Source organism: Abramis brama (genome assembly GCF_963993115.1).
Source record: "Abramis brama genome assembly, chromosome: 22".
Taxonomy (NCBI): Eukaryota; Metazoa; Chordata; class Actinopteri; order Cypriniformes; family Leuciscidae; genus Abramis; species Abramis brama.
This window is the reverse complement of record NC_139984.1, coordinates 6,773,274-6,798,860: the sequence shown is the minus strand read 5'-3', so window position 1 is coordinate 6,798,860 and position 25,587 is coordinate 6,773,274. Positions and strand designations below refer to the sequence as shown.

At 40.0% G+C, this 25,587-nt stretch overlaps 1 protein-coding gene across 2 annotated transcripts in view; it reads left to right on the top strand.

Annotated features, from left to right (window-relative positions):
- Positions 1 to 25,363, top strand: part of epm2a (EPM2A glucan phosphatase, laforin) — a 30,037-nt gene extending 4,674 nt beyond the window's left edge. Inside the window, exons 2-5 of one of the 2 annotated variants that reach the window (XM_084098523.1) lie at positions 7,026 to 7,200; positions 14,110 to 14,354; positions 14,514 to 14,725; positions 24,784 to 25,363. In XM_084098523.1, coding sequence (XP_083954649.1) covers positions 7,026 to 7,200; positions 14,110 to 14,354; positions 14,514 to 14,725; positions 24,784 to 24,867 — 716 coding nt within the window. In that variant the 3' untranslated portion in view covers positions 24,868 to 25,363. Of the gene's footprint in view, positions 1 to 7,025; positions 7,201 to 14,109; positions 14,355 to 14,513 lie in introns of both variants that reach the window. The other variant, XM_084098524.1, reaches the window with a different exon arrangement.
- Positions 25,364 to 25,587: the final 224 nt, after the last annotated feature.

The following is a 25,587-nucleotide window of genomic DNA, read 5'->3' as shown; positions in this document are numbered from 1 at the left end:
CGGGTGCAACAACATCCAATGTTCTAGAGAGAATGGTGCTCATAGTGCTAGTTAGTTCTTCTAGTTCATCTGTTTGTTTGGGTTCAGGCAGCAGCTGAGACAGATCAGACAAGCAACTCGAGAAATTATCTATGGTGGATGGAAGGATTGTTCTGCCTGGTCGAAAACGCGGCACAGCATGACATATTACAGCAGTACGTAATATGCAAGTTACCAAGTAATGGTCAGTGACATCATCACTTTGTGGAATGATATCTATATCGGTTGGATCGGTTCCATATGATATAATTAAATCGAGTGTGTGATTAAGACGATGAGTTGGTCCGGTGACGTTTTGTTTGACCCCAAAGGAATTTAATAAATCTGTAAACGCAGCCCCTAACGCATCATTTGGATTATCTACGTGTATGTTAAAATCTCCAACAATTAATGCTTTATCTACATTGACCAATAGATCTGAGAGAAAATCTGCAAACTCTTTTAGGAAATCAGCGTAAGGCCCAGGCGGTCTATATACGGTAGCCAAGGCTAGAGATAATATGGATTTTTTTCTAACATCTAAGAGCGTAACATTTAGTACAAGTATTTCAAACGAAATAAACTTATAACCCGTTTTCTGAGTAACATTGAGAATATCTCTATAGACCGCTGCAACACCGCCGCCACGACCAATCAGACGGGGTTCGTGCTTATAGGAGTATCCTGATGGAGTAGACTCATTTAGACCGAAATAATCATTAGGTTTAAGCCAAGTTTCAGTAAGGCAAAGTACATCGAAGCTATTATCCGTGACTATTTCATTTACAATAACTGCCTTAGGTGTGAGTGATCTAATGTTTAGAAGACCTAGCTTTAGAAATTGTTTTTGGTTACTAATAGCAACATTTTCTGGTTTAATAACAATTAGATTTTTTCTAGATCCTGCAGTAGATTTATTATTTGATCTCACTAAACGAGGAATAGACACAGTTTCTATGCAATGTTCTACACTATTTATATCAGTTAATTTGGTGCAGCAGAGACTATGATTTGAACTTTTGGTTACTAGTCAAAAGGTATTTAACATTTTGGAGATGTTATCTGACAGAAGATCCGATCCGAATCTGCTTGGGTGTAAGCCATCAGCACGGTAAAGCCTAGGACGCTCCCAAAACAGATTCCAATTATTTACAAAGAGCAGTTTCTGCTCATTGCACCATGACATTAACCATTCATTTAGCGCGAATAATCTACTAAACTTTTCATGACCTAGTCGGTACGTGGGAAGCGGTCCTGACACAATGATCGTTATATCAGGCGATGTGCTGCGTACCGTATCGATCAGATTCCTGAAGTCTTTCTTCAGAACCTCTGTCTGTCGCAGCCTGATGTCGGCCCCTCCCGCGTGCAGGACCACAGTTCCGACGCGCTCGTTCAGAATCTCGGGAACGTGAGCAGCGATTTCAGAAACACGAGCACCAGGAAAGCAGTGACTATGCACCTTACTTTTATTTAACGTAGCTTGTACGTGTCGAACGATGGAATCACCGATGATCACAGCATCGCGTTCTGTTTCGCGAAGAGGGGAGAAGCGGTTTTGTGTGGATATCTCGAAAACCGGGAGGGTCGGAGAGAGTTTTCTTGGTCTAGACCTGACTCGCGTCTTCCGCTGCGGAAATATCCAGGCTTCGTGGTGGCATGTTGGAGCCGGCGTAAACGAGACCATAGCTGATCGCGGCCTCGACGCTCGTGACCGATGCTGAGTAACGCACGGAGTAGACGAGGTCGGAGTCAGCGGGTTAGTAACGTTGATCACTGATTTGTGTGCATCGGCGCGTGATGTTTCAAGAGCTAACCGCCGGTCTATCAGCTCGGCTTTTCTCACTAAAAGGTCGTGGATCTGTTTCTCAACAGCTTCCAGCTCAGACTGCAACGCGTGTAGCTCAAATGTGTCCTCACCTGCACCAAAAGGTAGACTACTTACATCTGATATATTCGCCATTTTAACAGATGGACAGTAAGTTAAGTTAGCAACGACGCTACCAGTGATGCTATCAATATTAATACTAATTTATGACTGAAGTCTTGGATATAATCCGTCTTTTTAGTGGTACAGGTGTAGAGTAGACGCACGATAGGCGAAAAAATGTTTGTTTGTAAGTGAGTGTGGAGAAGACGCGTTCAGCCGTGATCCACAGGAGTAACCTATAAGAGTATCCGACGTTGGATCACTAGGACGTTGGATATAGTAGTTATAATAGAATAAAATAGTAGGTTTTTTTAAGCTAATAGTGAACTACCTCATTCAACTGAGCACTTTTACTTAATAATTTGTTAATCAGAGTTTCTTGTTAGTTAATACCAATGTCCTCCACTAATATTGGCACCCTTGGTAAATATGAGGAAAGGCGGCTGGTAAAATAAATCGGCATTGTTTATCCTTTTGATCTTTCATTGAAAAATTTGCAAAAATCTAAATTCTCATTGAAGTAAAACAATTGAAAGTGTGTGGGTGGTGGTGGTGGGGGTGGGGGTGGTGGGGCTCACATGTAATAAATTTATTGCATGGCCACAATTATTGGCACCTCCAGATATTCGTATGTGTAAAATATCTCTGAAGTATATTCCCATTCATATTTATGTTTTTTTTTAGCACACCAGGGTGACTAGGAGCATGAAATTGTCCAGCCATGACTTTCTGTTTCACAGGAGTATAAATATGAGGAAACACAAAGGCCAAATTCCCTTAATCATCAATCACAATGAGTAAAACCAAAGAATATAGTTCAATAGATCAGCAAAAGATTGTTGAGCATCACAGAATAGAAAGTGGCTGTAAGAAAATAGCTAAAGAATTGAAAATCCCCATTTTGACCATCAGGGCAATAATTAAGAAGTTCCAATCAAGTAAAAATGTTACGATTCTGCCAGGAAGAGGACGTGTGTCTATATTATCTTAATGCATGGTGAGGAGGAGAGTTTGAGTGGCCAAAGTCTCTTCAAGGATCACAGATGGAGAATTGCAGAGATTAGTTGAGTCTTGGGGGTCAGAAAGCCCCTACAACCCCTACATCACCCCATGTTGCTTGGGAGGATTTCCAGAAAAATCCTCCTCACTCATCCATAAACAAACTCCAGTATATTCAGTTGTTTTTGGCAGCAAATCCACCAGATGGCAAAAACGGGACTGGATTCTAATGAAACAAAACAAAAGAGCTTTTTGGGTTTGGTGCAAACGGATAAAAAGTACCCCATGCCCACGGTTAAATATACTGCTGGATCTTTATGTTGTGGGCCTATTTTTTTGGTTGGAGTTCCTGGACATCTTGTTCAGATACATGGTATTTTTTTCCAGCTAGCATATATATATATATATATAAAATGTCTTTTAAATAGATTTTGATTGTATGATTCTATTTTTTTTTTAAAATATGTTTTAAAAATACAGAAGGGGGAGGCCCTTTTATCTCAGTGTATCTTTTCTGTATGTCTTTGTAAAGCGTCTTGCAAATACCAACAGATAAAAAAATAAAATCCTGACGGCATCTGCTAGAAATCTTATAATGGGCCATGGTTGCATCTTCAATCAGGACAAGGATCCAAACAAACATCAATATCAACACAAAATTGTGTCACTGAACACAAAATGAAGCTTCTGCCATGACCGTCCCAGTCCCTGACCTGAACCCTATAGAATATGAGTTGGGTGAACTGAAGAGGAGAAGCGCCAACATGGATCTGGGAATCTGAAGGATCTGGAGAGATTCTGTATGGAGGAATGGTCTCTGATCTCTCGTCAGGTGTTCTCCAAACTCATCAGGCATTATAGGAGAAAACTAAGAGCTGTTATCTTGGCAAAAGGGTGATGCAATAATTGGGTGCCAATAATTGTAGCCAACGTGAACTAGAGAAAGCACATTTCAATGTGAGTTTCCCCCTGAAGGGGTGGATTCTGGAATCCACAGCTGCTTCAATGTATATCTAATGAGTGATTAATCAAGGTATTAATCAATATTTTTCCTTCTAAATATCACATGAGTTGAATGACTTATCTAGGCTTATGAGATGTTACCATAGAAGTTACCAGTGTGATTAATGAAATGTTCTTTTCATGTATTCTCTAATGTCTGTATTTGATATCTGAGAGGTGACTGCAGGTCTAGCCCATGCTAGGAATACAGCAACATTGCTTGCTTATTTAGCCTGGCTTCCAGTAATTAAATATGGACTCGTTTTTTTTGTGAAAGATTTTCAACATGTGTTAAAACATACAGTATATTCTAGATCACCAATGACTATAGGTCATAAAGGTCATTGGAACCAATAGTTTAAGTGACCATTCTTAGCATTTACTTTACTGTTCTATATTAAAGTGTCCTCTCATTTAGAGAAAGAAGATGTTATCTTGATGTTTTGAAAAGACTCTCCTGTTTATCGTTAGGGCCCGACCAAATCCAACCTTGAAGAAGCTGTGTGTCGGTGTGTGTTAGTATTCCTGGATACAGGTTAAGGAACAAGTGGCATTATTGGAGACTGACTGACTTGTTTTCTTTGACATGTTGGCGTCCAGCAACCCAGATCTGCGACCTGGAAGATCACGACGTGCCTAAATTCAGGGTCTGAGTGTCAGCTGCCTAATCAATGGAGATATGCTTCAGTCTATCTGTACATGTGTGGAAAATGACTATGTTTATCTATTTCTTAGCCAATCAGAATCATTCAACCTGAAGCAAGGACGTAGCTTAGACCTTGGTGAAGGGTATAATTCTGTAGACAGAAAGTCTGTCTAGCTTTGCCTAGTTCCACATTGAAAGCATGGAGGCTGTCTTTATAGATGTTATAATGGACTACAAGTTTTGTCTTCTGCCACATGCCCTCAGCTTCTTTTCAGAATGTGCACTGCTGTTGTTTCTCCAAGGTGCTTTTTGTCTGCCACTCTTCTTCCTGACTTTCACAGGAGCAATATCATCTATTACTGTACACTCTGTACTTTTGAGTTAAAGGACTCAAGGATAGAATCAACCGAGTCCGCAGATATGCTTGGTGTTAGAGATATGGCCTTCATAAATAGCACACTAGTGTTCTCATTTAAGTATCTCCTCTTAAGTATCTCCTTTTGCTGTGTCTGACAGACACAGATCTAGCTTCAGTAGTATAGGAGAGATCAATATGTCAAAGAAAATACAGAAATGATCAGACATCCTTAATAACAATCGATGAAATGTTTAGACCCTTACTGATAAATAAATCTAGAGTGTGTCCGTGATTGTGTGTGGGTCTGTGTACATGCTGAGTCAGATCAAAAGTTTTTAAGACAGTTTTGATTTCTTTTGCCATATTGGTTTCTGCATTATCTATGTGAATATTAAAATCCCAGCAATAGCAAAACAGTCAAACTCTGAGGTAATTGTTGATAACAGTTCTGTAAAGTCCTCAGCAAAGGCTGGAGAGTGTTTTGGAGGCCTGTAAATAATGATAAGTAAAATGCGTGGAGCACGTTTTAACACAATACCCAGAAATTCAAAAGAAGGGTAATTCCCAAATGATTCTTGCTTACATTGATAGATATCTTTAAATAGCGCAGCTACACCCCCACCTCTCTTAACAGCTCTGCAGACATTCATAAAAGTAAAGTTAGTAGGGGATGTTTCATTGATTACTGTTGCACTGCAGCTTGTCTTCTAGCCAAGTTTCATTTAGAAGCATAAAATCCAGGTTGTTTGTGGTTATTAAGTCATTGACTAGAAGTGATTTATTTTTAAGTGATCGGATGTTTAAAAGTGCTAACTTGACAGTATAAATGTTTTCCCCCACAGCAATCTTAGTTTGACATGTAACAGGCAGCAGATTAGATTGGTTTGCTGTACTTGGGAAGACCTTAGACTTTCTAGCATGTAATATAACATAAATAGAAAAAGATACAGGAACTGTCGGCTCTTTATGGTTACCAAGAATCATAGCAACATGCACATTAACATAAATAAATTAGCATTTTAATGCTAATCCATCCAATCAGAATATAGAGTCAGAAAAATCTATTTTATAAATGAGGTTTTAGATCTGAATGTCAAATAAATCAAAATTCAATAAAAAGCCATTTCAGTGTTGGCATACTTACTGCATTTTGGCTTCGTAGGGCAATATTGCTTTGAGACCTCCAAACGTAAGCCCACCAAACCTATTTAAACACCACCATCTGCATACTGTATATGCTTACAGTGTGTAATATATGTTTGTGGCTTAAACCATGAGCATAATTGCAGTATTGCATAGGTTTTGTCCATGCTATATGAGTCAGCGTGAAGAGCTTGTTTGCTGTGTGGGCTGCAGCTCTGAGACTCTAATCAGCCCAGCGGTTGAAAGGGCGACAGCAGCGGGGTGGGATGATAAATGTCGGACAAATAACAAACACCCCACGTTCTTTCTGGATGAATGTGAGTTAGGGATGAATACGAGTTCAGAAACCCATATGCTCTCCCTCATTACAAGTGCATAACATGTAGGACTGAGGCAGCGATCCACTACTGTTTTATTAACGCAATGACTCATTTGACTGTTTAATTTATTATGAATCAAGTTTATGACTTGACCACCAAAATTATGCAGCATTGCAGCCATTACAGGAAGTGTCTGAATTAATGAAAGGAACCATTAGCTTTTAAATGTGAACTCTCAGAGGTTCAGGAACAGGTGACCTCCAGAGTCTGAACAACACTCTGTAATTTAATTACCTTCCCCCTTAGAAATGAAAGGCTTACATAAAAAGCACAAAAGGGACAATAATGTGAATTTGAACGTTTTCGAGAGCCACTGAAACTTTATATGAAGCATGAAACAAATGTGTTGTCTATTCAGATGTTACATAACATGATATTTTAAAGTGATTAATTCAAACATTTTGTTGAAATGTAAGAATTAGGACATCTAAAAACTTTTACAATATTTTATTTTTCCTCATCTCATTTATCCTACTGTGGTTTGTCATTGACCCATTAGTGTGCAAATGTATTTGAGAAGTGTTGTGTTTGTCTTGTGTCTATCGCTAGGCAATGGGCCACATCATGACCGGCAGTGTGTGTATGACGACGGTAACATGGTGGACGGGATATACTGCCACCCGATTGGTCACTGGATTGAGGAGACAGGCCACACAGATGAGATGAAACACACCACCAACTTCTACTTCAGCATAGCGGGACAGCAGGCCATTCACTTTTCTCAGTATGTGTGAATGCATTCCCATCCATCATGTGTTTTAAAGGGATAGTTCACCTAAAAATTAAAGTTTTGTCATCACTTACTCACCCCCTCAAGTTGTTCCAAACCTGTATGTGTTTCTTTCTTCTATTGATGATGTTTTATGTCGGTAACCAGACAGTTGACAGTAGTTATTGACTTCCATATAATCTTTTTTCCTACTATGGAAGTCAATGGGTGCAGATTTGCACTCGCAAACAATAGTCCCAAACCTGTATTCTGAATTTGAAGTTGCAGACAAGTAGTTACAACTATGTAAAATCCCATTCACAAAAATACAATGACAGACACAAACTTGCTGTTGCACTTATTCTTTCATTCACATTTGCAGTACAACCTCTTTCGCGGCTTGAATTTTGCAACTGTTTTCGCGATATATTTGATGCATAACTACCTTGTGCACTTGCAACTCTGTGTCGGCAAAAGAGAAAGAAAATAATGTGTTTTTTGAACAATCAATTGAACATGTTAATAAAAACGATGCTTTTCGAAAGCATATGTTGAGACTGAAGTATAAATTGGGCTATACATGCTAACAAGTGCTGTGGGAAACAGCTATAGTTTGTACGTCACAATGACATTTGAATTTACTTTAAAGGAATAACACATGTAATATGAATGTTACATTTATAACTTAATTCCCCGGCTCCAGTTCACTCACGCCACACTCTTCACTCACCTCCATAGTTTTGAAGATGAAGCATCATGTGGAGCACGTTGTGTTGTGGGAAACAATATCTCACCCTGTGTTCTCAGATGCACACAACAGATTTCAACATATGTAGTAAGTAATACATAAGTAAAATATGTATTACATAGTAAGTAATCCATGCATACATAAAATTCAGATACTATTCACAATATACACATTGCATACTGCAAATATAGTTGTATATAGGGTTGTATGGTAGTATGCCATTGTGAACACAGCTTCAATACTACCAATAGCAAAGGTTCCTAATTTTCTCGCTTTTGCATTGTGTAATTAAGGGGCAGTTTACATGTCTAAAAAGGTCAAACTTTTTATGCATTTTGGCCATAAATTTGCACGACAACAGCTTTTTGGGGGCCTGAAAATGCAAACTTTTGAAAAGGGGTTTCAAAGTGCAGGTTTTTGAAAATTATACCGTTATTGTCTCCATGTAAACTACAAAAACACAAATTTGACACAAAAACACAAAACGGTGCATGCGTATTACATGTTCAGTCTAAAGGCTCAGGGCCCTATTTTAACGATCTAAGCGCATGGTCTAAAACGCACGGCGCAAGTTCACTTTTGCTAGTTTAATGACAGGAAAAATGGTCGGCGTGCCAGGCGCATGGTCTAAAAGGGTTGTCCCTATTCTCATAATGAGTAATTGGGTGTGTTTTGGGATTTACGTGCGTTAAACCAGTCAGAGTCTCATCTCACATTCCCTTTAAACGCCAGTTGCGCACACGCCATGGCAGATTTGCTATTTACATGACAGAATTTGATAGTGGAAAGACCGAACGCGTCTCCAGAGTGCAAACAGTGAGCAAGCAGACCATCTACGGGACAAGCCGGATTCCACCATATCTTTATGTACACAATAATAATCTTTTACATTGTAATCGTTTTATTTTAAATATTTGGCATGTTTGTGTGCTGTGTGTTTAATAAGCAGAGTGTACGCCCGTTGTGGACCCGCCTATAGGCGCACATTACTAACACGCTCATTAAATAACAAAAAAAATATTGCGCCATTGACTATTTGGCAGCCTATTTCTGTTGCCTCAAAATAGCAACGCGCCAACAATGTGCCTGAACACACCTCGTTTTCAAACCAGCACGCCCTTGGGCGCACAAATGGGCGTAAATGCATTTCCTATTTAAACAACGTGGCGCAGGACGTGAAAATGATAACTGCGTCGGACTGAAACTAGCAAAAAAACACTTGCGTTGCGCTTGGCGCTGCATTGCGCCGGGTGTAAGATAGGGCCCTCAGTGTTTCTTTACAAAGTGACTTCGCCAACTGCTGGCATGGAAGCATAATGCAGCTTTTTTAGTTGTGTTCGCAGATCCTTGTGAACAGGGATTGTTTTGACGTTGTTGTTGTCTATGCGCAAAAAACGCAAAGGAAATTTTTTTCCGTTTTTTATTACATGAAATTTCTCCGAATAACGGTAAATGTGACCTTTAGTTTTAAAGGGAAGAGTTGTGGAAAACAAAAAGATGTTAAGCAGAAGTAAAGTGTCTCGATTAACACCAGGTTAAAGATAAAGGTACTCTTTAAATTCAACTTACTGTAACTTGAAGTATGTGCCAAGTCTCAAATCCACAGATAGTAACATCTAATTACCCTGAAGCATTTTGATTAGGTTTTTTTTTTTTCTGTCTCTCTTTTTAATTGTGTGTGTGGTTTAAACAGCACTCTATAATTAGCTCAATGACTCTGAATCTCTGGATTCCTTTGGCAGTGAGCTCTAAGTGCTTGTTTCTTTTGACCTCTGACCTTGTTCTACAGGCAAAAAAAGTTGAAAGTGGAGGCGGATAAAAGTAAGACTGGGTCACTGAGTCTGGGGTTGGGGAATCCATTAGAGTAATGACAGATTTACTGTATCAAAGAGGCTGGTGTATCTCCAAGAGGGCAGAGATTATATGTCTTCCTATGACAGAATGCACCATCATCTCCAGTAAAGAAAGTACAACTGGACAAAATAGTGGAAAACACAGAGAGACTTTAATCAGCTAAATGTAGAAGTATTGGTGCATTTATAGCAGGGCTTAAAAAAACGGAAGAAAAAATAATTGAATTGGTTCACTCTGAACAGAATCAGTATTTTAACGTTTCTGTTCACGAGTTCCTTCTGTAACATTATCTTTCCGAAAACAGTTTGATGAGAAAAAAAAAACAGTTAATAACATTTTCATTATTATTATTATTATTATTATTATTTGCCAATACTTTATACCAGAGCTTGAACTGAACTTTATACTAAGAGCTTGTGACTAAACCTCGTAACTCGAGTGTATCCTCAAACTGTCGCCAAAACCTCATACAGCTCCAGCCACCTCAATCGTGAATGTCCTGCAAGCATTTTGGAGACTGTCTTTGCTTGTTTGCAGTGCAAGGGAAACTAAAAAAACTGATTCTTTGAATAAGTACAGTGTTTTCTTTATTCAAAACAGGTTGTGTGTAAAGGCTAATGTTTTATGTATTTGAGGAGCGGCGAAGCGTGTCTTAGTCTGGTATTTGCCGTCTAGTCATCGCTGGATTCATCAGGTGTCCAGAGAGTGTCTACCCCCTGTCCAGAACCCAGCCGGACCCAGAGCCCGTTTCACCACCTGCGACCACGGAGGAATCGTGTGAGCCCCATACAGACGGAGAGCTACCACCCGCCGTCGCGCGTCAGCCAGAGCCCGAGGACAAGTGAACAGCGCTGACCCTCGCCCCGGAAGAGGAGTCTGACCAGGGGTGTGAGCCCACGGGTATACTGGTGGAAATGCAGACTGAGGACTGGCTGATGGACTTAAGTATGGAGGTATCGTCTCCCACCCTATCCCACACTGTTTCTCGTTCTTCATCGCTGTTCCTAGACAGCACCATAGACTGTATGAACTCTCTTCATGTTTCATCAGAACTGTCATCACTGTTTCTAAACAACACAGAGACCTGCATGGACTATTACCTTTAACCCTGTCAAGTCTCCATTTGCCTCCATCACCGCCCTTCTCAGCCAGTCCTCCAGCCCCGCCTCTGATAGAAGTTTGCAGCCCTTTGTCATCTCCTGAAATGCCATGCTGTGACATCGAGCCGCAGGTCAAGCAACCTCCATCAGCACCTGAGCGAATGGATCTTGTGGCTCTACCTCCGGCTTCTGATCCCCTCACTCCGTCTCAGGCCCGTCGGCTCCACCTTGGCTCCTCCCACCTTCGGCTCCAACAGAAACCCTCTGCCTTTCGACTCTACCGGATTCCCTCGCCCCAACCGGCTCCCTCTTGGTCATTCGTCACACCACCTCCTCTGTGGACTTACACGCAGTTCCTCCACCCCTACGGCTTCCCTTCGGCTACGCCTTGGTCCTCCATTACACCGGCATCGCATCGGCTCCTCCTCAGACGATCTTCTGTCTTTGCTCTGGGATCCATCGGCTCTGCCTCCGTCGGTCGTCCTCCAGTTGACGTCCGCCTCTACACCACCTTGGCTCCCTTGACCTCCCTCCTCTGATTCCACCGTGGGCTGTCGTCACTGTGCTCTGGGTCTGTGCCATCGGACGTACACCATCGCCGCTGGGGTCTCGTCGCCGTCCATCTGTCACCATTCTTCCACCGCCTGCCATCACCATCCCTTCGCCATCACCTGTCACCATCCCTACACCATCTCCACGCCCTCCTCCTTCTCCTCTCCACGCTGCGAGGCTGTGCCTCCCGGGAGGGGGCGTTCTGTCATGTTCATGTTCAGTCAGTGTCACCTTCAGTGTCACCTTTTAGTTTGTTTGTCTTCAGTCACACTTTACTTCAGTTTAAATTATAATAAAGACTTCACATATGTTTTAGTATGTTAGTCAACACATCAAAATAAGTGTACTTCTTTAAAACATGACAAAATATTATTAAAACAATGAATTAAAATGTACTTAAAAGTAAAATGTTTAATTTTACATAATTACAATGTGCACTTTTTAAAAGTATACTTAAGAGTGTTAAAAACATAGGGTAACACTTAATACGTTAAAGTTTAGTTACAGCTACTTAAAAAAGTAATAACAGTAAATTATGCATAATTACAAGCAACTAACCCTAAGGCAACCCATAACAGGACCCTATAACTACATGTTATAACTATAACTACATGTTATATTCAAGTTAATAATTAATATTACTCAGTACTTATTTGTCTAATTCCAGTGTAACCAATCATAGTCACCAAACACAGTGTAACTGAACATAGTCATGAAAACGTGCTCTCTTTAATTCATAAATATTATATTATCTGAAAGTATGGTTTTATATAGACATCACAAACTGCCTGTTTTAGTTTCATTTTCATGGAGTTTCTATTTGTTTCTCTCAGTTACCAAACTACTTTGTTCCAGTTTCCCTCTCCTCATTTGTTACTATGGTTTCTGATTAGTGAGTCATCACCTGTTCATCATTTGAGTTCAATCACCTTGTGTATTTAAGTTCCCCCTTTTCATTCAGTTGGTTTCTGGTATTGTTTGTGTGTTCATGTAAAATATGCTGTTATGTTGCCTTACTGTATTTGGATTACCTGAGTTTGTTTTATTAAAGAACCGTTGGTTTATTTAAACCTGTTAGTCTCAGAAGATAGTAAGACCCACAGAGAATTCAACATTAAAATTTACTGCGAGAACTAGAAAGTTTTTTTTTTTCTTATTTCAGGTTTTGTCTACATTTACAATATGAGTCAATGTTCCAACAGTGCATGTCATTGAGGAATAAACAACCATGGAACTCGGGAAACAGTGTTTCTGTGTATGAATTACAAAGTCTAATTCACACCAAATGAAGAGTGTAAAATAATTGGGTGGCTGAATGAACAAAGTCCCAAGGAAAAATACAAGGACCTTTTGTCTCCAGAATCAAGTACACCTTGTTAGGTCTTTGACCACTAATTAAACACAACTTGTACTTGTCACCACTGCTCATTTAAAATGCACTACGTGCCCACTTCTAAAGCAGTGCTTAAATATAAGCGCACACACACACAAACACATCGTTTTCAGAGAAGGAGTACATTGCACACACCTCTGAGTACAGTTGCACCCAAAAGCATTTGGAAACTTAAGTCACAGGGAAAATATATGAATGTAATTTCCTTAGACATAAACCCAAGCGTCCTGCCCTGGAGAAGGTTTTGGGCAGAGGTTAGATCATACTCAATGCTTCACACCATTAACCTGCAGCTCACTTTCCCTTCAATCATTTCATTTATGTTTTCCCCTCAAAGAGGCATGTGGGTTTCTGAGGTAAAAATACACCTCTCACCTGGTGTCTGTGACCTTCATTCCCCTGACTGTCAGTCTGTTTCCTCAAACCACTAAACTCATTAACATTTCCATTATTTGAGTCCTGAGCTCTCATATACACAGAGGGAGAGACCCTGCTGACATGACTGTCTCATCGTTTGATGAGAAACGATGGAGGTAGAGATGCTGGAAATGAAAAATGAAAATGATCTGCTCTCCTCTCTTTTTCTCTTCTGTTGTTCTGAGTGTTTTGTAGTGTGTTTCTTTGGAGTTGCTACAGTGTTCTGCGTAATTGTTGGTTTGCCCAAGTCAACCCCCCACGTCAGGAGGAGTCTCCGTTGTATTGATATGATATGACAGGATGAATTTGCAGTCCAAAATTAAATACATAGGGCTGGAGGTACAGTATGTTTCAATGGCAAAAAAAAAAAAAAAAAAAACGCTAAAAAGTGTATCACTGAGTAGTAACATTGTCAGTGCAATCGTTAAAGGAACACTTTTTCATACAGTATATGTTTTATGATCTTTCCTATCACCCTGCCATATCTTTCTGCACTCGTTGCTCTGGGATCTCAAAATATATCTATTAAGCAATGTGGTGATTGTATGTTACAGCTGTGGGAATTGTCCAGGGAAGTTGCATGATGTATGTACAATATTGATCAAACCAAAAAAGATTGAGGCAGGTTTAATTATTGTGTCTTTGGCTGCTCATTATGCTTATGTACACAGATGATCTCTGGTCTACTATGCAAGGAAAATATTTGAAATATTTTACTTCTGCATATTTATAAGTACATTTATTTTGATTTCCCTTTCCTTCTCTGATGGGCCATCACTGGTTACACACACAACTATTTGCATTGTTTGTAGACATATACTCATTCACACAGCTAAGTTTTCTCTCTCTCTTCTCTTCAGGGTGCTTCCACGTGTCTGGTTAGGCAGCTGCCCTCGACGGGTCGAACATATAACCCTAAAGCTGAAACAAGAACTGGGTGTTACAGCAGTGATGAACTTTCAGACAGAATGGGATGTCATAAACAACTCACACGGCTGCCGGCGTGACCTCAGTCAACCCATGACCCCAGAGACAATGACGCACCTGTACAAAGACTGTGGCCTTTCTTATATCTGGATCCCCACCCCAGACATGAGCACAGAAGGTCAGTGTGTGTGTTTAGTCAATATACCCTTGAAAAACAGACACAAGTGAGCCGTATGTATTTAGCACACGGAGGATATGCTGTACTGAACTGTAAACTTGATTACTTAGAAGAAGCTTGTATTGCTGTATATGTTTATTGTAATTTTGCCCTCTGCAGGCCGCACACGGATGCTGCCCCAAGCGGTGTTCCTGCTTTATGGACTGCTGAAGAACGGTCACACAGTATATGTTCACTGTAATGCAGGAGTGGGCCGTTCTACTGCAGCAGTGTGTGGACTCCTGATGTATGTGTTAGGCTGGAGACTCAGAAAAGTGCAGTACTACCTCACTGCCAGAAGGGCGGCAGTCTATATTGATGAGGAAGCACTGGTAAGAGCAGAAAATGACTTTCTCGTGAAGTTTGGGCGACTCTGTCCATTTGTTTGCAACCCAGAGACCTGAAAACAGTGCCCTCTACTGGATAGGAGGACACCTGTGTTCATTAATGTCAAAGCAATGAACAGACATCAAAATAGATTTTAATCTTGTCACACAGAGCTACTTTGTAAAAAAAAACTAAAACTAAATAGTGACATCAAAATCTAAATCTAGTGATTATATAAAATTGAGTTAATTAGAACATCATGGGACATGAAATGTTCTTCTTGGAATCCACAAAATGAAATGAAGTGTGAAGTATAGCAAATAATATAAATAACATTGATTATTAATTTCCTTTGTTTTCTCAGAGAGTTGCGCTCTCTTCCAATTCTTCCAGTTACTCCAGTCTTACAATTTCCTTACAATTCTTGTTTGCTACCTAACTAACATAATATTAGTGTTGCACAACCCTGCATATAATGCAATACCAAACATTAATTTAATGAATATAAAACAATTATTTATAAATAATAATAGCTGTTATTTGCCAGGAATCATAATGTTGAATCTGTAATGCAGTACAGCTGGCAATGGTTCCTCTTCAGTCGGTTAGTTGACGCCACGTCAAGACCGACGAATAGGAATCTCGCTATAGAGGCCAATCTACTTAGAGTGAAACTAAACGACTTTCTTTCTCCCTCTCTGTCTTCTATCTCTTTTGTGTAACTGAGCAAAACAAAATGGCTGTTTTCACAGCTGATAACGGTGCGCCAAGAGTGCTGAATAGTCGTTCTTACGGCTGGTAAGACCGCCGTAAAGAGAGACAGCGCAAGTCAGGCTGCACATTTCCTGTCTGTGTCTGCTGCAACCATTCCCCTTGCGTGCTTCAGCACCAAGGAGAGCAGTCCCCTGAAAGAGCTTACACGGGTGGAGCGCGTCTTTTAAAAAGATGTCACTCTACCTGTGTGTTTCTGGATGCGGTCTTTGCCTGGGATCGTGGGATGGTCACAAGCGCTGCATCGCGTGTCTGGGCATTGAACACGCTGAGGCAGCATTCGTGGATGAATCATGTACCCATTGTGGGAGGATGACCATCTCAGAGCTACGGTCGAGACTCTCGTTCCTGTAAAGTCCCTGCGCCTCTGCCGCGATTTAACCCTCCTCCGAGGGTTACTTCAGGCAGTGGTACGGGTGACCTGAGGATCACGGTGAGCACGCTTCCTTCGGGGAACCAACCCCCTAGGAACCCTCATCCCTCCCACGCTCCACAGCCAGTAGAGCCGCCAACGTGCTGGACCATCCACGAGGTGTGTACCAGTCGTTTCCTTCGGCGCTCCCCACGATGAACAGATATCGATCGCTGCATCGGAGGGTGGGTCAGACTTCTCTGCGGATGATGATTCGGCGCCACTGCCCCCTTCGGGTGTGACAGCGGTGCCCGAGTCGGACCCGGAGATGATGGCCATGCATTCCCGGGCTGCCAACAGGATCGGGCTCGTGTGGAACCCTCCACCATGTCCCGAGCACTCGAGGCTGGATGATTGGTTTCTCGGGGTGGCACGCGCTGGTTCTCAGCAACCCACCCTGGTGCATTTCGTCCCGGAGGTATATGAGGAGCTCACTGGGGCGTGGACGGCACCTTTCACTGCCAGAAACCATCCCGGTGGCGGGGTGGCTAAGGGGTACATGTGCATCCCTCCAGTGGAGCGGGCCGTTGCAATGCAGCTGTGCCCTAACTCCATTGGCGCGGAGAGCCGTGTCTCCCTTCCCGGTCCTGTAAGTACTCGTCAGAGTTAACCGGCAAGGCTTACAAGGCCTGTGGGGAAGCTGCCTCTGCCATACATGCTATGGCGTTGTTGCAGGTCAACCTGCACGAGGGTGGTCATGATCCCCAAGTATCACGGAACAACAGTGACAGATATACTCTGTGTAATATAGGGGCAAGAGGCTTGCACAGGGCGCTGGATGGGGTCAGCAACTGTGGCCCTTTGGTAGGGATTCCTATTCATCGGTCTCAACGTGGCGTCGACTGACCGACTGAAGAGGAACATCTTCACATCTGCACATCACGTCGCCACATCTGCTGCGGCCCGCCAGGGCAGCCAGCTCATCAGCTCGGCTCATCAGCAAAAAACTGAAGTGCAGTCGCACCTGCTGCTCATTATATACCTGCGCTGTGTGGCAGAGCAGCTGTTGCAAATGATTGCACGCCAATGTGCATTGGCTCGTTTAGTTTCACTCGAAGTAGATTGTCCTCTCTAGCGAGATTCCTATTCGTCGGTCTCGATGTGGCGTCTCCATTCCCTCCTTCAGGGAATAAGGGTTACCATATGTAACCAAGACGTTATGGCATGAGTGTATTGTGCTGTTTCTCCTTTGAAATGTTTTCACCGAATGCCAGTTTCACCCAGTTATTGTTCATTCATCTTGACATGGTCTTCATTTCAAAAGGCACCTTGAGGCAATTGTCGACAGGACTGCTAATGCGATGGTTATTATTTGACTATCTGCCCCTTTTCTCCTCTAACATGCCACTTTCATTCATTTATGAATGTAACTCAATATTCTTGTTATATATTTAGCACAGCAATTTCCCTGCCCTTGAAATAAGCTGCCATAATGAAAAGAGCTTTAACCTGACCTTTAAATAAATAGAGACTAGTGTCACCACACTGAGAGACTTTATGTGAAAATTCAAAAAAAGTTCTGCTTCAGAAAAGAAAAAGCGATTCAGTGGTTTGAGCAGAAGGTACCATTAATTAAACTTGATTCGAAAACAGGAATAAATCAGTGATTTAAAGAGAGACATAAATAAAAAAATATATAATGAAAATGACTGTGTACCACAAAAATAAGTAATTTTGTGAAATTTGTAAAACATTATAATGTCTTTACTTACACTTTAATCCATATACGTGTATGGGTTAGTTCGTCCAAAAAATTAAGAAGTTGTCATCAATTACCCACCCTCATGTTGTTCCAAACCTGTGAGACTTTTGTTCATCTTCCAAAAACAAATGAAGATATTTTAAATAATTCAGACATTTATATCCCTTCATTGACAGTCTACGCAACTACCATTTCACTATGCTTCAAAAAGTTCATAAAGAGATCGTAAAACTAATTCATATAAATTGAGAGGATTAGTAAAAAAATTCTGAAGAGACATGATCACTTCATATGATGAACGGATTGAATTTAGCCTTTTATTCACATATAAACATTGATCAGCGAACATAAAGAGAAGCTCAACCGTACTTGCTTGAAGCTCGAGAACAATCCCCACTTGTTCTTAAAGAAGCTCAAATGTGCTGCATAACATGAGAATGAACCTCATTGGTTCTTGTGGAAGCTCAAACGTGCTGCGTAACACGATAATGAACCTTATTGGTTCTTGCTGAAGCTCAAACGTGCTGCGTAACACAAGAACCAATGAGGTTCATTCTCGTGTTACGCGGCACATTTGAGCCTCTGCAAGAATCAAAGAGGTTCATTATCATGTTACGCAGCATGTTTGAACTTCAGCAAGGACCAATGAGGTTCATTCTCGTGTTACGCAGCACGTTTAAGTTTCCATGAGAATGAACCTCTTTGGTTCTTGCAGAAGCTCAAATGCGCTGCATAACACAAGAAAATGAACCAGAACATCAGATCTCTTAAAAAATTACTAAACAGCTCAATTCATATGGATTAGTTTTAGTTTTTTAGCTATCATTGGAGGGACATAAAGCTCTCAGATTTCATATCTTTATCTGATGTAGAGTTAGTAAATGAATAAAGAATTTTCATTTTTGTGTGAACTAACCCTTTAATGTATCCTATTCCTTACTGAATAAAAGTATTTGGTCATAAAAATTTAATCTTACTGACCCCAAACTTTTGAACGGTATAGTGTGTTTAAATATTTCTACTGGAGAACATAAGATACAGATAAAGACCTTTTTTCTTTTTCTATGTAGTCATCCAGTCCTATAGTTAAATTTGTGTTTGCCTTGAGCGCTCATGCTCAAATAGAAGAGTCAAGGATGAGTCATCATGAACTATGGGCATTATTTTCACACAATAAAACTCATCCTGATCCACGGTTAGCATCTCAATTCCTTGCCGCTCCACCTTTAAATAAATACAGCCTCCATGCAGCAAAACAAAACCACCTCTAAAGTGGATATACACACAGTCTATTTCAGGACTGAGATAAAGAGCTTTGGTGTTTTGAGGATAAAGTTTTCATCTGTTTCTCTGTGTCAGTGAAGAATTGTACAGTCATGTGATCTTTTACAGAGAGATTGAGCTGGTTCAAAAGGCTAATATTATTCATATTTATTTAAGTTATTATAATGCAGTCCTTTTTCCTGTGTCTCGCTGAAAAAATAAGTCTTTATCTGGACTGGAAAACAGAGATGAAATATGAAAGAAAATATCATTGCGGTTTTGCTTAAAAGCTGATTTTTTTGCGGAAGTATTAAGTAAATACAATGTAAAGAAAGCGTGTGTGCAGAAGATGACCTGTCACAGATATTTAGGTAATTTCACTGTGTGTGTCAGTCAGAGGTCATGATTTGTCATTATCCGAAGTGTAAAATCCAATCTTTTCCAGCTCCTTTCACACTCCTTTCCCCATTTACATAGCCGATGCCCAGTTCTAGCTTGTTCCATTCACTTCCAACACAGAAAGGGCAGATCTGGGTCTGGAACTTGCAGAACTTGCTGGTTTCAACCAACCAGGGGTGTGTCTCCCAAAAGTATCGTTACCCAACTATGGTCGCAAGGTCTGTTGTTATCAGCATAGTTCAGCGAGTCTGTGTTTCCCGAAACAGCAGCTCTCGACCTGTGGTTAGAAGCGTAGTGTCTTGATTGCATGACATGTGGACTTAATACATCCTTATTTTGAGCCAAATAAGCAAGCTGACGTTCAGTACAATCTGTATTTTTTTATTTAGAATACATACAAATGTCATTTACATCTTTTAGTTTGTCAAGAGATTTTTAGCACCGTTTTTAAAGTGTGTCCATGTGCGAACGTGCTCTGTTACGTAAGAACGAGCCTATAATTGAATCTTGTAATAAAGCAAAATAACTGAGAAAAATGAGAAATAGTCCTCAGATGCCATGTTCATAATTTATAGCAAAACATCTAGCATTAAAGGTGCTCTAAGCGGTGTCACGCATTTTTTAGGCCAAAATTTTTTTGTCACATACAGCAAACATCTCCTTCACTATCCGCTAGCTGCCTGTCCCCTGAACACACTGTAAAAAAACGCGGTCTCTGTAGACACCCCAGGCTCCACAAATGGCAAGAAAAACAAACTGGGCTCACCCGCACCACGAAACATAACAAACTGTTCCAGCCAATAACCGACAAGAAGGATTTGGGGGTGGGGTTTGGGGGGTTAGTGCGCGGATGAGGAGGGTCTAGCTAGCCTCCGTTTTTTTTGACAATACTTTAAACGTCAACAAGAAGTGACGTCACCCAACATCACGTAGAGCACCTTTAATTCGATCTCAAACAGATTCGTTAAAAAAAGTTATTACTCCACCTCCCTTCAGAGCGTCTCCAAAGCCACGCCTCCTTCAAAATTCATGAACGCACACAGCAGAGTCTTCAAAGCATCACAAGACAGCGTTAAATTACCTCATGTCTAGCACATAACATTACAATAATAATGAAAATAAACAACTCACTGAGCTCTAGTTGTACCGCCTGACTGTTGCAGATTCATTTCAGCGTTGATAATGTTGACATAGAAATGCATAAATCCGAGTCTAAGGAGGTGAACAGCTCCGGGTAAAACTTCACGGGTTGCCATCTCGTAATAACGGACCGAATGCAATGATTGGACGAACATTTTTTGGTCTTGTGACTTCAGGGTTCGTACACTTTTTCCAAGGTCAAATTCAAGCACTTTTCAAGCACTTTCCAGGTCCATTTTAAAGCTTTTTCCAGCACCTTACACTACCGTAAATTACACACCAATACATAGTTAAAATTATTATTTAGTGTTTTTATCACATCAAAAGAGATAAACAGCCAAATGTTTCATAATAGCAGAGGGCTGCACGATATTGAAGAAAAATGAGATATGCGATAACTCATTAAATAATGCGATATTCAATATGCAATATGATAATGCTTAAAGTGTGTCAAATTAACTTAAATTATCTTTAAAATGTCTTTAAAATGATATAACCTACACATACGTGTTTCACATTCTTTTTGTGATAAGAAAATATCCCTACAACTTCAAGACAGTGAACATCAGTGTTTTACTGTAGCATAAGAAGTGTTATTTTAACATCACTGGGGTTTAGGGGTTCAGGTTATCCTACATTAGGTTTATTTAACAACAGAAACTGATTAATCAAATGTAAAAATAAACACTGCTTAGTTTTCACTGCATGAATTAAATATACTGATTCTTATTAAAGCTACAAAAGTTAGCCTATTCAGCCAAAAGCAGTGAGTGATTTTCTTTGTCTTTTGTTCATGACCCCAGTTATTGCAAGCCGTTGCTATATGCAATTATGCATATTGTAATATATATACATTTGCAATATTTCGATATATTGTGCAGCCCTAATATTTAAGCCAATCACAAGTGTTATTCTTCAAAATGTATCACTAAGTATATAGCCATATGAATAATATACTTTTTATTATATTAATGTCCAAATAGTGCTTACCAGATAATGTGATTTATAGGCTGTAAAACTGAATTAATTTCAAATATGAAGACTTGAAGATTTGAACAGAAATATTTGACAGGCCTTCCCGTTTTGGGACACATTCTTGATATAGACCAGGTTTGAACAATAGCTGAGTGCACAGGAACCTGCCTGATAAATGTATTTCATTGCCAAGATGTCTTGGGCCAAGACATAACGTTAGCTAATACATTTACTGGAATAGAGCAGTGTAAATATTGCACAGGGCCATCCTAAACCTTACAGTAACAGTATACTACTTATGACACTGACTGATTTCAGTTCAGCAATCAGCGACTGTTGTTATGCACTGGGCTAACGTTTGCAGGTTAATTTGCACGTTACAGTTCTGTAATTTTGGCAATGTTCACTGCATATTCCACAAATGAACGTGACATAACGGACATGCAATACTTACATTACATTGTCACACCAAGTACTCTCAGTCACTAATGGCCCTTTCAGATAGGACGCGGACCGCGCTGCGCTATGAAATGAAACCGATATATTTCAATGGCTTGCGCCGTGCGACTCGGACCAAAGCGGAGCTCAGCGAGCTCGCGCGCACGCCGCGGTCAAAGTTTAAAATAGTTCAACTGTTGCCGCTGCGTGGCCAGTAAAAACGGTGCATCCAAACAACCGCGGAAATCAAAATGAAAACTCCGCCTACTTTTGCTCTTGCCAGCGTAACGCAAATCAATCTGTATATCAATCTGTATCTGATTCTGAAGGGCTACATTTTTTTTCTCCATTTAATAAAGAACTATTTCGTCAGAAAGATATTTCTTGTGAAAGAAATACAGTTACAAATTCAAGCATTTTCAAGCATTTTATCCAAAATTCAAGCACTTTTCAAACCTTGAAAACACAACATCAAAATTCAAGCACTTTCAAGGATTTCAAGCACCAGTACGAACCCTGTGACTTCCACAGAAGATATATGTACATGTTTTAATATTAAGACCAATTATATTATTGATTGCTATCACAATGTGAAGAGAATTTGAACCAGGATAACAAAAAAAGTGTTTATAAAAAAAATAAAAATTGTCATGTGTGAGAAAACACTTCCCGCCATTGACCAAAATGGCTTTCCGTGTTTTCACTGCAGGGTAGGGGGTGCTATTACACATCTTCTGAAAGAGTACTGAATCTCCTGATCAAAACACATATGAAGAAGACGCAGAAACAAGCATCAACAGAAATAGATAACAGATAAACAGAACAGCATATAAATCAAAACTGCCTAATGTTACTGAATGAAATGTCAACCCAGGACGAGCTACAGGACTGTGAAGCTTTGGGGGTGTTGATGGACACAATCTACTCCATCTGTGTTTTGATCATCATTCTGAATCCGATCCAGATATAGTCTTTGACAAAAACGTGACTTTGATAAAAAGGAATGCATGAAGCTAGAATAAAACAGATTTTTATTTATTTTTTAAAGCAGATGCTCTTGTTCTTTCTTTTGATATATTATATATTCAGATATTCACACTACAAAATATTCTGGGGGCCATGAAACTTTTGTGAAAATGATTAAAAATGCTGGCAGTGGCTGGAAACTTTTTTCAAACACTCTGTTGTGGAAAAAGAGTTAGCTATAATTTAATGTCACAGGTTGGTTCAAACCAGGAAAGTAGAAGCAAGGATCTATTTGCAGCATTTTTTTTTAAAGAAAACAAGAAAACACTAGATCACTGAAATGTGTCCCAATTTCTCCAGTAAACCCTTATTTCCTTCATGCACTCTTCTTTTCTTTTCTCTTTTATGAGTGGTATGTTTGTTTATGAGTTTTGCAAGTCATATATTTCCCTTTAATGTGTCACAAACAGTTTAATATATAGATCTCTGGAGGACATATTTACTTTGTGCACTCATGTCACAGTGTTGTGAGAAGCTGTAAAACAGTCAAATAACACAGGTGTCTCTCTACATCAAATCAATGCTATGGCTTTGATGTTTTCCACAGTACTGCACTTATTTCATTTAATACACATTTACTCACCTTCATGTTGTTCCCGCTGTTTGATTTGATACTGGCACATTTATATTAGCTACACATCTCTGAAAGAAGAGAACAGATTCATTTCAGTTGTTTGGTGTTTTCCTCCCTTATTCCATTCTGTAAATTCATTCCGTAGCAGTGAAATTTCCCATAAATCTTTGGGCGAGTCTATTAGCCCACTAGCCATTGAAGTGGACTGCCATTGATCATAAAGACAAACTTCTGGACTCACCCTGCCTACCGTATATCATTTTCCCCTCATGGTGTGCTAACCCTTTTTACTCTTTGTGTTTTCTCAGACTGCGGACATATTTTATCCGCCCATATGTGATTTATTGCAATCACATAAATTATATTTGTGTTAAATGCATAATCTATTCAGATGCACAGTCTTTTATAATATTAAGCAATTTTTAACATGATGTGTTTCCCCAACATGAATTGTGAGCCCAATTATCAGTCCAATTGGAAATACAGTTGTGTTTACAAGGTGTCAGGCTTATAATGAGACTGGATTTGCCAATATTTTGATTTTTGCTGATGCTATTGTGATTTTTCCTCCACCAAATGCCGGCATTGTGGATTTCGATCTTCAAGCAGAAGGAGCTGGATGCAAATGTTTTTTGAATAATATCACAAATCTGACTTGTGATGCTGCCTGAACCATAATCACACAGTGTTTGTTCATTGGTCAGAGGAGAACAGGCCCCCGACTGAGCCTGGTTTCTCCCAAGTTTTTTTTTTTTTTTTTTTTCTGTCACCCAATGGAGTTTGGGTTCCTTGCCACTGTCGCCTCTGGCTTGCTTAGTTGAGGTTTAAAAGACTCTTAATATTCAGTAATATTATTGATTTGGCTGCATTGACACTATTGGATGAGAACAAAACTTGAACTGAATTGAGTTGAATAATGACACTATTGTCTTCTGCTTATAGCTGAATCAAATTTGTTTTAATAGACGAATTTTGAAACATCGACACTGTTATTGAACTGATTTGAGTCCATAGTGAACTGACTTGAGCTGAATAACGACACGATTGTCTTCTTTAGAGCTGCTTTACAGCTGAATCGACCGCTGGCGGTAGATCCTTTTCCTATTTAGCACCAAAACTTTGGAACAGTCTTCCTAACATTGTCCGGGAAGCAGACACACTCTGTCAGTTCAAAGCTAGATTAAAGACACATCTCTTTGACCTAGCAGTCACATAATACATTATAGACTTCTATAATTCAATGTTAGGCTGCATAGATTAGATCAGCCAGAACCGGGAACACTTCCCATAAATCCTGATGTACTCGTTACATCATGAGAAGAATGGCATCTACTCTAATTTTAGTGTCTTTCTTTATCCCGAGGTTTTCCCGCAGCCTGCCGGATCCAGGCCGTACCCAGATCTGATGAAGGACCTTCGCCTGGACCCGATGACAACGCAGTGCTGAAGTGCCAACTAGTCTCTCCCTATGGAGGATCCCTTTACCACTCTACAGATAAAGCGTTGTCGGGAAAATTCGTTTCGCATACCTACCCTGAAGTGACAAAATAAAATACAATTCTGTATCAAAATTTATAAGGAAAGACCAGTACTTTGTTTAGGCTTGGCTTGTAGGGAATTACAAACCTGCACACATATATTCAAACGCACATAACTATAGAACCAATTCTTAATGCGCATGTGAACGCCATCAGCGTTTCTCACAGGTTCACGTTTAAAGTCTGTGTAGAGAGAATGGTGTCGTCTTAGCGGCCCCTAATTTAATAACAAATGATCGTTGCGATGGAAGCGAATCAATCAAAAATAACTTTAGCTGGAAAATAACTTTATTAAAGAACCGCTATAAAGCCAAAACAATCTCTGTTACCTTAAATTATACGTTTATCTCTGTAAAGCTGCTTTGAAACAATCTACATTGTTAAAAGCGCTATATAAATGAAGATGACTTGACTTGACTTGACTTGAATTTGTCTCATATTTAATGAAGTTTGCACAATTGATTCTGTCATTTTCCTGTTTGTCACTGTAAAGGCCTGTTCACACCCAGGACGATTACTGTAACGATACAGACCTTGACATCCAATCAGAATCCATCCCGCTTTAAAGAACTTAAAGTGGCAGACGACAAAACTGCAGTGCGCTCTTAAAATAATCAGAACAATATAAT